Raw genomic sequence first — 13,553 nt, forward strand, 5'->3', positions numbered from 1 at the left:
GCTTCATGCCATGGCCTCCTTCCTAGGAACCTCCCCATGCCTTGCTTTGTCTGCATCAAACCCTCACTGCATTTGCCTGGCCAGGCCCCGAGATTGACATGGAAATGTGAACAGGCCTGAAAAGGCACTTTGGCAGAAGCAAAAGCACTGCTGGGCAAGTAGGGTCCTGCCTGCTGCTGCCCCAGCCTGCAGCAACCCCACTCACTGGGGGCATCACAAGACTGGGACCAGTGAGGAAGGGACGAGTGTGCACTCAAAATGGCTGGGCCAAGGGGACTTGTTAAAGCCCACCTTCTTAGATAAAACAAAGAAAAGGTTATAATTAGGAAGTGAGAAGAGCAGGGAGAAAGGTGAGAGGAGGCTTCCTGGCAGCCCAAACACCCAGGCTTCAGTTGGTGCTGCGGAATAAGGGAATTAGCTGAGCTTACTGCAGCACATGGACAAGTCCTTTAGAAGTATTATGGCCACCTGGGGAGGCTAGCAGAGGAGTCAGGCGGCTCTATCCGCAGAGCTGGAAAGATGAGCCCCCTCTCCCACCCCACCCCTTGGGACCAGCCCCGCTTCCTCCCTGGGCAGTGTGTCCAGGCAGTGCCACAAGTGGCCAACACAACGAGAACTGTGCATGGAAATGGTAATAAAGAGTGGGGTTTTTAAAAAAAAAAAACAAACAAAACAGCCTATGCTTATGGCTGATCTTAGAGGGCTGCAGCTCGGCAGCCCCATGACACCCGTGCAGTGGGGATGGGGCTGCTCAGGGACGAGCACAGCCCAGCTTCCCCTGGAGAGGCAGCACTGCCCCAAGCTGCCAGCACAGGGGCTTCCAGGAGTGCAGATCGGCTTTCCCTGCACTGGCAACTATTAGGAATATGTCAGACAAAACCAAGTAACTCCAAAATATGGATTGGTTTTTTTCTGCTAGTCATTCAAATACATCCATGTAAAATCTGAGCCGAACACAGTCATATATAAGTGCCTGTGAACGTGCTAACTGGAACACAAAGTGGGTGAGAGAACTTAATGTTGAAAGTCACTTAGAACAATGCAAACATTAAATATACAAATGCTCATAAAATACTTATTTAGAAAGTGGCTTTTAGTGAAAAGGCTGGGCTGAAAAAAAATTTACTGATAAATATTGAACTCAATGAGGAATTTGGGCATGTGGCAGAATTTGCATGAATTAGCACAAGGGAAGTATGAAAGTGCCAGAGGACTCCTCCAAAGAAAAAAGGGAAAAGCAAAATCCTGAGTCAAAAAATGAGGCTCCACTTAAAAATTGCTGCTCCACTAGTGAAGACAGGACCAAACCAGATATTTGCTGGAAAGGTGCAAATTGATGATTTTTATTGTTATATTGAAGTAGAATTATGATTAATGATGTGGAAAATAAGTTATAAAGCTTGCACTTATTCAGTAAGGAAATTACTGAAAACTTTCTTGCTCAAAGTGAATTAGATTGAAATCCATTCTACAGGAACCATTTTCGTTTAACTTTTCAATTGGATATTTTGAAACAAATTTTTTCTTTCAGTTATCTAAAGCAGAAAACTATTTAAAATATGGAAGAGCTGTGTTTTCATCTTTTCCTTCTCTTCTTTTTCTCCCCTGCCCTGAAGCTTCTTAAAGACTGCCTGCCATTCCTGCTACATTTCCTCCTCTCTTTTCTCCTCTTTTATTCCCTATGTTCATGCTTTACAAAGCTTTGTCAGTCTTGTGAAATCAAAAATGAAAAACCATAAATGCAATACCACTTTCTCAGCTATTAAGTGTTGTAAGAATAAAAGTAATAGAAGAAAGAAGAAAAAATGTTCAACATTTCAATAATTTTTCAGCTGTAGTAGAAGCAATTATGTCTACCCAAAAAATGGTAGGACTTACAGCCAAAAGATCCTGGATTTTTTCTCTTCTTTTTTTTCCTTCTTTTTTTCATGAGTTTTTTTTTTAGGGAAAAATCAGGGTTCAGAGTGGGGGAGATGCTGTTACTGGGCACAAGAACCTTACACACCTGCAGAGCAGCTAAAGGGAGGAAAACTGACACAGCTGGCATTTGGGAAGGAGGGTGGGTTATCCCCTTGCCTTTCCAGTTGGTTACCACTGCCCCAACTCTGAGACAAACACAATGAACACTGAGAGTGATGCCCCAGGTGCCCACCCCATGCAAGGACCATGACTACAAGAATCACTGATGGAGCCGGCTGACTCAGTCCCTCCCTGTCTCAGCACCAGGATCCTTCCACGGCTCCCTGCACCTCTGAGTGTCCGCCTTGGGATAGGGCACAGCCCCATGCAGAGGGTGGGGGACCGTCACTCTGCAGTGAAACAATAGTCAGAGTTGAATATTTATTTTCCAAATAAATCAGCAGGTCCTGCAGAAGAAGGGCTGGAAATTGGCGAGTTTAGATTAGACCCTCCCCAAACCCCGGCTGGGCCTTGAGCCGCTGTCAGGGCTGCAGAGAAACAGCAGCGAACTCTCACGCAAATGGCCTATAAAAAAGGTCCCTGTCAAAGGCACCTTGACCTGTAGGCTCGCTGTGGTGCTGGGCTCCTCGTGGCCCTCCCCTCCCCGGGCTGCGCTCCCCTTGCATGATGTATTTCCCATGCCTTTTTTAGAGCTGCATTATGTTAGCTCCAGGAAACAGCCTCTTCCTTCTTATAAACACAGCCCTGGGTTACTGACCAGCAGCCCTGCCACTCCACAGCCACTCTCTGTCCATCCATCACACCTCGATGTCACCCTGGCAACATATCTCTTGGACCGGTCCGGCTCCAGAGATGGGAGAGGCAGGAGGGAGGGTGAAGGGGGGGGTCACATACACAGAGCACAATTCCAGCCTGCTGACTAATTCCCTGGAAACCCTGGGGCTGCACAATGAGAAAGCCTTTCCGAGGGTTTCTTGAGCGTTACTGGAAGGTCAGATGAAGGTCAGCGCAAGGACATGGTTCTTACTTTCCCCACCGTCAGCAAGGGCGGGTGTGCAGAGCGGACATGGGTGAGTCGCGGGGGTACCATGGGTGCCCGGCAGGAAGATGTTTGGAGAAGGGCACCTGGGCCAAGCCAGCCCCGTGATGCGGCACAGCACCAACTCACCACTGCTGGGCACGGGGAACATGCTTGGGACAGGGCTGGTGGCGTGTCCTGGCAGCCAGACAGGCGTCAGTGCTTCCAGTGGGACAGGGCATGGCCGGCAGCGTGGCCTCTTGCTACCCCAGCAAAGGGAGGGATGAGGAAGTGAAGAGCTCCCTTGGCCCCATGCGGACTCCCTACCACCTTTGCTATGGCCCCAGTGCCCTCAGACTGTTGGCCTGACACAGCATTGCTGCACAGGTCATTCCCAGCGCAGGATGGGTCCTGGGGGAGAGCACTGGGATGGGTCCTGGGAAGCGCATTCCAAACATGCTTGGATACCCATGGTCTCCAGCGGGCTTGAACATAAACAGCACAAGGACAAGATAGGAGCCATATCAAGAGATCCATGTTGCCCTGTCAGTGCTGGCACAGGGATGTATTTAGCCTTTAGGCCACCCAACCTCTTGTACACATGGCCAAAGCACAGAAACCACAGAAATCACAGCAGGAGGGGTCCAGCGATACCCTGCTTCTGAAACACCACCTTTATCCATCCTCACCTGCTTGTCCTTCACATTACACCATTGTCTCCAAGAGGAAATGCCATTTAAAGGCAGGTATTTCAAATGAAATGGGAGATCTCTACTCTTGGAACAACACAGCACTTCACTTCTGCCCATTCCCGGTGTAAAGCTGGGAGTCACATTTACATAGGGATGAAACAAAAAAGGCAATGCTTTTAAGGACTGATCCTCGAAAACACAAACCAAAGCCCCATGAGGGCAAATCCTTTCTAATCCATGCTCTTCCTCAGAGGTGTAAGTGGAGTGGAAGGGTGGAGGGGATGGGGATTTAAATAGGGAAAACTGAGTTCCCCATCCCTTTGGTCTGGCAGAGGGCCTACCGATAGACCAAAACCAAGTCTGCAGAGAAGCCTGTGTGGGATAATCCAGCTCTGGCCCCTGAGGGGACAAGAACAATTAGGAATCCTGTCTCAAGTCTCCACTCCAAGATAGAAAAACAGTTTATAGTTTGGTCCAGAGTTGTTGTTAGAAAGTTCTGAATCATCAGGATACACTAACAATTTCTACAGAGTAATTGCCAGGATAATTCATTAGGCGGACTCAGAGATAAACTATTAACAGAAGCTTTCAAATCTCCCACCTGACTGCCCGTGTGCAGGACTCAGGGTCTGCTTTATTTATACAGTGGCTGTGTGAGGAGCTGTCACAGGAGAGAACCAGACGAGCAGCCATGGCTAAATATGAAAAGTATTTTAAAGGAAAACCAAAGAATGGGTGTTTATTAGAAGTGTGCAGACCAAGCTCATGTTCCATCATTAACCTTTCCAGGCATGGTAATCAGCCAGGGAGCTGTTTGCCTTCACTGTCCCTGAACATGACACAGTCCCCACCCACAGCAACCATTTCACTTCGAGAAAAACCCGCCACGGCATCAGATGCTGGCCTGCAGTGGCCTCTGGAAGCATTATGCAAAACGTCTTTGGGCTGAGCCCGCCAGGCTTTTATCCCATATTTACCCAATAGAGACAGAAATTATGAGCTTCCTCAGCCCCATCTTTGTCCCTAGCCCTCAGCTGCAGGTTGTTGCAAGGCATGGAATATTTGTGTCCAATCCTGCTGAGCTGGTCAGCAGCAAGTTACAGCTGAGAGGATGAAGCTATGCAACAGCCCCTGGCTGTGGATACCCCTCAGAACAGATGTTAAGCCCCTACAGACAAATGCCAGCAGAGCTGAGGAATGCCACCACAGAGAGGCAACTGCCTGTGCACAACCCCAGGCATGTTTTCAGCCAAGGCTGCAGCATAGTTTCTGCCAAAGCTGGTTTCTGCATCTTTTCGCAGCTCAATTACCCTGAAACCGTGCTGGCAAACCCATAGCTGTGTGCCATTTTTGGCACAGATTTGCCAACTCTGGGAGTAGCCGTGTCCAGGATGGCATCATCTGCATGGGAACAAGCCCTGCTTGCAGCCAGAGGAATCTTGATTAAGGAGGGAGAGAAGTGGGGACTGGCTGCCGGGCAGATGCCCTAAACAAGAGTAACTTAGCAGCAATGTTTCCAAGATGAGACATCTGTCACCACCTCGCACAGAGCCAGCCTGGCCACTCGCTCCTCACCAGCATACCTATACAGAAGAATGAGGGTTTCCCTCTTCCCAAAGGAAGCCATGGAAACAACCACTGCATAGGTTGTGAAATTTCTTCTAGAAAGGGCTTTGCTCAAGCTAAGAAAACCGTTGCACACAGAATGCTTTGGGGGATGGCACTGGACAGAGCGGCAGCCAGTGTGCAGCTGCACTCCCAGCCCCGGTGTTTGCTGGCCCCAGTGGCAGCACAGGGGGGTCCCCAGCCAGAGGAACACCAAGTGCCGCTGAGAGCAAGGACCCACTCCACCAGCACACACGCAGCAAAACCTGACACAGTTAATCCCTCCTGTTTATTATGTAATAAAATGCTTTCCAGACCTGTTAAAATTTAATTGGTTTAATCTTAATTGTTCCATTTTCTACGGCGCATGCAAACACAGAGCCTGACCCTGCCACTCTCGTGTGAACCGTCCCATGGGCTGCAGTGGAAGCAGGATGAAACCCGCTGACCTCAGCAGGATTACGTGCATGAATCAGAGCAGCAGGCCTGGGCTCAGAGCTGAAATCCATCACCAGGCAGTCTGCCAGCATAAGGCCCAGGGTCCACTTAGACTCCACTTAAGCCCTATGGGATGCAAGTGGTACACAGGCCTGTGGATGCAAGTGGTGAGCAAGCCTTGTGCTGGGCCTCTGCTGAAGGATGAATTTCAACCTGGCTTCTTAACCTCATGGGTGCAAACATGCAACAACAGCTTTCGAGGCACAGAGCAAAGGTGCTCCCATAAAGGCTGTGGGGTGTGTTCTAGCAAAGTGGTGGTGTACATGTGCCTACAGCAGTGTTCTCCTGCAGGACAGGGAACCTTCTCATCACATGGGCGAGCAGTAACTGTGATTTATGACAGCTTCTGCTCCAGAGGAAGAGATGTTTTGCTACTCTCTGCACATCCACAGTCATGGGGCTGGGTTGTGCAGCAGGGTGGCTCTGTGAAGCCTAGATATCCTCTGTGCACATGAGATGCCAAATAAAAGCAAGCAAGAGGAGGTCCTTGGCACTGCCATTTCCTATCCTGAATTGCCTTAGATGTAGGATGACCTTTACCTGCTCCTGCAAGTTGGCTTTCACTGAGCTCAGTGAACCTTGTTTTCAGAGGCCCATCAGGCACTGAAATCAAGGGCAGCCTTCCCTACAGAGTTCCCCTTGCTGCAATGGCCAGCAACCTTGCATGTGCTGCTCCTATCCCCCAAAGTGCTGAGCACTGAATGATGCACACAGCTACTGGTATCCCCCAAACCAAGCTCCCACCTTGAAGACCTATGTGTTTCTCAATATGCTAAAAAGATTCTGGTTCTGAGTGTCAGAAAACACATTTCTCATTGCAGCTTTGTTTTGGGACAGACTTCTAAGCCATGCATCCCTTTGAGAACTGTGAAGCAAAAGTAAGTCAGAGAATGCTAGTGAAGCAAGAAAATACTGAAGAAAAGCATATATTTGCAGTGATGTATTTCTTGAGAAATTGGGCATGAGTTGGGTGGTTCTTGGCCAAACCAAGCCAAGGGTGCTCAGGATCCAAAGAGGTGGAGGCAGGTGTGAAGAGGCACACCAGAATGGACAGGTCAGTCTAGGCACCGCCCGGGCACAGCTGGGACAGAGCAGTGGGAGATGGAGATAAGCCTGGTGCTGGACGAGCACACAGATCTGCCACCTGCAGAAGCCGCTGCTCTCCTGAGGAATATAGACAACGTTTCTTTTCAGAGTTAAAGAGCCATTCCTGTGCAAGCGGCAGGGAAAGAATAAAAGTACTCGGGAGACGTGACCAGATGGACAGACTGGGGGAGCGAGTCCGGACTAGGAGGTGCCAGCGGAGCTGCTTCGTGTCCGCTTCCTCCGGAGGTCCCTAGGCGCGCCCGCTGTGCACCGTGCGGGCCGCCGAGGCTGGATGCGGGGAGAGCCGGCCCCGGGAGCCGGCGTAGCGCCGTGCCGTGCCGGACCGGGCAGGCCCGCTGTCGGCGCGTGACCGCGGCGCGCGGGGCCGGCCGGGTGCGTCCCCAGCGGCGGCCCCGGTGGCGGGTTACTGCCCCGGGACCCGCCGCCTCTCCGCGTCGCGTCGCCGGCCCCGCCGTGCGGGGGCGTCCCCGGAGCGCTCCGGTTCTCACATAAATCAGGACCGAGCTCCTGGGAAAGGGCCATCCTTCACCGGGCGCTGCTGACAGAGAACGAGAACCAGACGGGCCCTGAGATAAACCACGGCACGCAGCGTTTACACAAGGGCAGGCTCTGTGTAAATAGAGCTGGGCGCGGGGGGCAGCTCCCGGCGGCGCGGGTCCTCTCGGCCTGCAGCCGCAGCCCGTGGGCCGCCGGGCTCCTGCTCCTGGGGCGTCGGGCAGGTGAGCACCGCCCGCCCAGCGCCTCCCGCCGCCGCGCCGCGGTCCCCCGTTGGCTGCCGGAGCACCGGGGTTGGAGACAGGGCCGGATTAGCGTGTTTGTTTGTTTATGGCCATTAGCGTGGGGCTGGCTCCAGCACTCCGCACCCGCGAGACTAATGGAGCAATTAGCAGCCCCGGGGCTGATAGCATCGCCCGCAGCGAGGCCTCCGGCCGCGGCCGCTGCTACCGGGCTGCCTGCGCCCGGCGCCCTGGGGCAGGACGGGCTGCCCGCCCGCCGCGTTGTGCGCGGCCGCTGCAAAGCTGCTCCTCGGACCCGGGGGTGTTTCTTGGCTCCCTTGGCTCCGCTGCAGCATCCGTACGGCAAGCTCCATCCATTACAATAATCCCCTGTCTAAACAGAGCCCAGGAACGGCCGGGACAACAAGGCCCCGCTGTAAACAGAGCTCAGGGGACGCCGCTAATGATATAAATAAAATAACCATTAATAGCCCGGTGACCGTAGCCCAGCCGGAGCCGCATCTTGGGGCTGACACCATCCAGCAATTAACTGGGGCTGCCCCATTCCTTTCTGCCCCTGGCTTCTGCACCCCGGCACCGCTGGCCTCGGTCCAGTCTTGCTTCTTGGTGTTAGCTGCCTGTTAGGGCACCGTCGGGCCCTACCACCTCCCCACTTCCTCGGCTGTCCCAGCGGGGAACTCACCGCCGATCCGTCTCCAGCAAAGAGGGAAATGTTGGCACAGCGGAAGGGCGCAGGCTCGGTTAGCACACCGGGAGCACCGGCGGGGCATAAGGCCGCCGCAGGAAAGCCCGGGATAACACGGGGCACTCCCAGGCCTGTCGGGGCCCGGCCGCGACGTGTTCCCTCCCCGGGGTGTGGGTTCCCCAAGCAGTCCGTGTGGCCGGCGGCGGCACGAATGAGCGGGTTTCGGCGGGAGAACTGCTTGCACCGCCGGGGAGACGTCCTGAATAGTCGTTTCTGCCTGGCTCGGGCTCCCGAAGGCGGCAGGCCGCGTCTGGCGATCCCCGTTCGGGATCCTGCTGCGGGTGGGAAGGCGACGGCGACAGGCGAGCCAGACCCAGCCGGGGCCGGGCCCTGGGCACGGCGGCTGCTGCTCCTGCAGGCGGACGGCCAGGAGCCCACCGGCTGTAGCCCGGCAGTCCTTATTGCTGCCGCCACCGAGGCCACCGGCCCCTGGCGCTGCTGTCCCCGCCGCGGGGCTTCCGGGGAGCGCGGCACCGTGAAGGGCTCGGCCGCGCTGCCGCCGGGCCCTGCGCCTGCACGTCCCCGGGACGGGGGCCTCGAGGCTGGCAGGGCAGGAGTGCCCGGGACGGTGGCGGATGTGTAACACCGATTAAGGAGCTAATTGGTACTAATTGTTTTCGGGGCCCCGGCAGCGAGGCAGCGCTGGGCTTCTCGGCTCACCGGCGGCACGGGCCAGGGGTGAGACCCTAATCAGGCCTGGTTACTGCGAACGCCCTTCCCCTTCCACCGCCCGGGCCGCAGAAGGGCACCGGGAGAGGAGAGGGAGTGGCGAGAAGAAACCGAATCGCTGTGATTTACGGCGAGGGGTTTGAAGCGGCGCGGTGGGAACGGGACCGGGCCCCATCACGGGACCGGCAGCGCACGAGCTGCGGCGAAGTGTGCGGGACTCGGGCTCCCGTCCCAGGCTGCGCCGCCAAAAAATGGATATGCGGGGAAGAGGAAGAAACGAGAACACGGACGGAGCCAGTAAACGGCGGAGCCTCCGGACGGTAACAACACGAGGGAAATTCCCGGGAGGGCCCCGCAAAGCCCCGGCGCCGGGACACTCACCTTCCCGGAGTATGCGCCCGGCTCCGGTGACCTCCCCTCGGTGCCGATTCGAGCCCTGCGGGGCGGCAGGATTTCTAATCAAAACGAAAAATCTCACTGGGGATCCCCTGCTCGGTCCGTCCGCTCCACGCGCCGCTGCCACCCGGAGCCCTTCCCTTGGAGGGGACCGGGAGCCCCGGCACGTCCCCGCCGCACCGGGGGGCTCGGCCGGTGTCCAGCGCAGCCCTGTGGCCGGGGGATCCGCAGTGCGGGGAAGCTCGGGAGGCTCATTCGGTTCGTCACCCGCCGGCACAGCGGCGAGATGGCTCCGCATAGCCTCTGGCCGGCCGTTACCGGCGGGAGAAGCGAAATAAAACGAAACGAAACGAAAGAAAACGAAAAAAACCGAAAGCAAACACCGAAGAGCGCGGTATCGCGCCCGCCACCCGGCCCTGCATTACCGCCGGCCCAGGCTGGCCGCCCGGCCCGGCCCGGCGCGCCCCGACTGGGCCTGGCGGTCGCGGGCTGCGGGGCCCGATCCGCCGGCGGCGGCGGCGAAGCGCGCTTTGCCCTATGCGAACGCGTGTCGCACCGGCTGCCGGGATCTGGTGCGGCCTGCGGGCTGGCCGGTCGCGGGAGGACCTGCGGGACCACCGGCGGGGGGCAAAGGAGCTGCCGGGGGATGCGGAATGGGTCGGCTACGTGTACGTCGCACGGCTACGGTCAGTCCGGGACGGCGGGGCCGCCGTCGGCTCCGGGAGGGGTGCGGGGCGGCGGAGGCGAACCTCCTCCTCTCCGCGCCGCATACTGGACGGCGGGAGGCACTTGCGGGACCAGGCGGGCGGCGGGCGGCGAGTGGCCGTGCTAGTGGGGCGGGAAGGTCGGGCCGCGGGGACCGCACATGTCGCTTCCCGGTGCCGGACTGAGCCGTGTGCGAGCAGGAGCCAGCGGGGCGCGCCGGGGCGGGGGTCCCTACCTACCTACACGTGATTAGCACTGGGGGGCGCGGCGGGGGCCGCGGCGCTCTGCGGGGACCCCAACCCCGACTCACTGTCCCTGCGCCCGCCGGGCGGGTGCCGCGCCCACGGGGCACTCTGCGGAGAAACGGCCTCCCCGACTGCAGCCTTAATACATTGCTATTTCTGGCCGGGCGGCCGGAGCCGGGCAGGGGGCCGGCTCTGCCTCCCCCTCCCTCCAATGGCGAGGCCGCCCCCGGCCCCTCCTTGCCGTGACGTGGGGGCCCGGGGCAGAGGAGGCTCTGGAGCCCTTGGCTGTCCCTGCAGAAGCTGTAACAAAACGCAGACCCCCAGCGCCGAGTTAATGGAGGCAACTTAGACAGGAGCAGGCGCGGCCCCTCGTCTCTCGGCGCTGCCTGCTCCCCCCGCACCGGGCACGGCGCTCCCCGCCGAGCAGCCGCCCGAGTGCTGCCGGGCCCGCGGGACTGCCTGGCCGCTTGCGCTGCCCCGATGATGTTACCGAGCCCCGTCACCTCCACACCTTTCTCTGTCAAGGACATCCTCAACCTGGAGCAGCAGCAGGACCCGCACTATGGGGCCCAGCTCCCGCACGACTTGGAGCACCATTTCCCGCCCGCCGCCTGCTTGCTGGCGGCCGCCGACGGCGCTCGCTTCTCCGACGGCGAGGAGGAAGAGGAGGAGGAGAAGATTTCCTACCTGAGCCCCATGGCAGCGCCTGGCAGTCAGGCGGACGCGCGGATCTCCGCCGACAACTACGTTCACGCCGTGCTGCGTGGCTCCTGCGACGCCTCCGGCCCGGGAGGAGAGCTGGACCCCGCGATCCGCGACCCAAGTGAGTATCGGCTCCGCCGCGCTCCCCCGATCTGCACCGGCCTACCGGGACGGGCCTGCGCTAGCTACCCGTGGTGCGTTCCCGGCTCTCTGGGCACCGCACCGCTAAGCCCCTGTCAGGGCGCTGCAGACCGCTTCACGTACCCTGTCCATGTCAAGCCGGGACCGGCCCGTCGCGGGGCTGCCACCGTCCTTCTCCGTGTCCCACTCGCCACCTCCCTGGGCAGCGCCTCCCCGGGAAGCCCCTCCGCAAGGCCCCCATTCGGAGCTGCCGGATCAGGCCCGCGCTCCGCAACTTCGGTAGCGGAGAGGGAAGAACGGGGCGGGTTAGGCCCAGAGCTTACACGCTGCGGCGCGGCCCGGCGGCGGAGCAGGTGGCCGGCTCCGTGCGCGGCGGGGCCCCGGGGCTCGCCTCGAGGTGCCGCAGCGGTAACGCTGCAGCCGCCGCATGCCGCTCTAATCGGGCCCGCACAGGCGGTGCCGAAGGCGGTCGGTCCCGGCGCTGCCTCCCCGCCTGCACCGTGGTGCCCCGACGGGCGCGTAGCAGCGCGCGGTCGGCTGGGACGCGGCGCGGAGCTCTTGCCCGCGTGTGGGGCCCGTCGGGAGCAGCGAGCTCTCGGCATCTGCAAGGCGCAAGCTTGACCTGTGCTTCCCCGTACAGAGAGCTGCGTCCTGAAGAAGCCGCTGGACGTGGCGGAGAAGACGGAGGAGGCGGAGAGGCCGAAGCAGCGGAGCCGGAGGAAGCCGCGCGTCCTCTTCTCTCAGGCGCAGGTCTTCGAGCTGGAGCGTCGGTTTAAGCAGCAGCGTTACCTGTCAGCGCCCGAGCGGGAACACCTAGCCAGCAGCCTCAAGCTCACCTCCACGCAGGTGAAGATCTGGTTCCAGAACCGGCGCTACAAGTGCAAGCGGCAGCGGCAGGACAAGTCGCTGGAGCTGGGCGGCCCCGCGGCCCCGCCACCGCCACGCAGGGTGGCCGTGCCCGTGCTGGTCCGCGATGGTAAGCCGTGCCTCGGCGGTTCGCAGGGGTACAGCTCAGCATACAACGGGCCCTATTCCTACAATGGCTTCCCCGCCTACGGCTACGGCAACGCCTCCTACAACCCCGGCTACGGCTGCACCTACCCGGCGGGCACCGGCGGCCCCTCCATGCAAGCCGCCTGTAGCCCGGCGGCGGCCGCCGGCCCCTTCGTGAACGTGGGCGGCCTGGGGGGCTTCAGCGGCGGCGGCCAGCCGTTGCACCAGGCGGCGGCAGGGCCGTCCTGCGGCCAGGGCGCATTGCAAGGCATTCGGGCCTGGTAGCCCGCACACACTGAGGGTCGGGAGCGGACCGACAGTACGGCCCGGCGGCTCCGGGACCCCGTTATCACCCGCAACGCAGTTCGGGTGCGCGCCGCGCGCCCTGGACCGGAGACGGTGGCAGGACGACGCAGCGGGACCCCGGCACTCCCGCGGACATCGGTGCAGGACCGGCGACGGATGGAGCGGAGCGACGCGGCAGGACGGGGATTCCTGAGCCCGCAGCGAAGCGCCGCCACCCCGCGGAGCCGCCGTGACGGTCGGACGGGCCGGGCGGGCCGGAGCCGATCGCGCCGCACCAGGGGAGCAGCTTTGCTTGTAAAAAGCCGACGGCGGGGCGCGGTGGTGCCGCGGCCCCTCTATCTACTCTGTATCGGTCACTGCCAGCGCCAGCTCGCCCAGTCAGTCAATAAACCAGGTGCAATATTCTCCGCCCGATCCTCCTTCGCCCACCGTTCGGCGGACGGGCCGGGAGCCGGTGCCCGGTGGCGGGGCGGTCGCCGCGTCGTGCCCGCGGGGCAGGGCGGCCCGACCGGCTTGTGAGCGTGCCAAGGGCGCTGAATGGGGCCGCGCGGCTCAGAGCCGGGCCCATTGTGGCCGGCCGGGCCGGCGCTGAAAGGAGCCGCCGAGGAAGGTAGCGGGAATAGGCGCTTATTGGATTCGGGAACAAAAGGTGTGGCAGGGAGGCGAGGGACAAAGGGGCCCCGGCGCCGAGATTGACGTGCCGCTTTGCCCCCCACTGAGGCCCAGGCCCGGCGCTTTATGCGCGGGGGCTGCCGAAACGTGCTGGGTTTTGTTCCCCTTTCTGGGAGCGCAGGGGAAGAGGAGGGGGGTCCGCGGGCCGCTGATTAGGGCCGGCCGGGCCGGGCAGTCTGAATGCCAGGGCATTATTGCTACATGTTCAGCCATTTCGCTCGATTGCAGGGGGAGGGGGTGGCCGAGGACCCCGAGCCCCGCGGGATCGGCCGCGGGGTTGCCCCTCGACCGCCCCGTCCCGAGCTGCCCCGTCCCGTCGCCGCTGCCGCGGCGCTCTTGGTGCGGTCGCGGCCCCACTGCCGCAACTGCGCCTATGCTGTGCGGGTCCCGCCGAGCCCCGCG

The 13,553-nt window shown here is 59.9% G+C and overlaps 1 protein-coding gene across 1 annotated transcript; it reads left to right on the plus strand.

Annotated features, from left to right (window-relative positions):
* Positions 1 to 10,638: 10,638 nt before the first annotated feature.
* Positions 10,639 to 12,867, plus strand: NKX2-3 (NK2 homeobox 3). Its single transcript, XM_071563705.1, has 2 exons — positions 10,639 to 11,160; positions 11,821 to 12,867. The coding sequence occupies exons 1-2, from the start codon at positions 10,818 to 10,820 to the stop codon at positions 12,456 to 12,458; spliced, it is 981 nt and encodes a 326-aa protein (XP_071419806.1). The 5' UTR covers positions 10,639 to 10,817; the 3' UTR covers positions 12,459 to 12,867.
* Positions 12,868 to 13,553: the final 686 nt, after the last annotated feature.

Source organism: Pithys albifrons, chromosome 9 (assembly GCF_047495875.1).
Source record: "Pithys albifrons albifrons isolate INPA30051 chromosome 9, PitAlb_v1, whole genome shotgun sequence".
Classification (NCBI taxonomy): domain Eukaryota; kingdom Metazoa; phylum Chordata; class Aves; order Passeriformes; family Thamnophilidae; genus Pithys; species Pithys albifrons.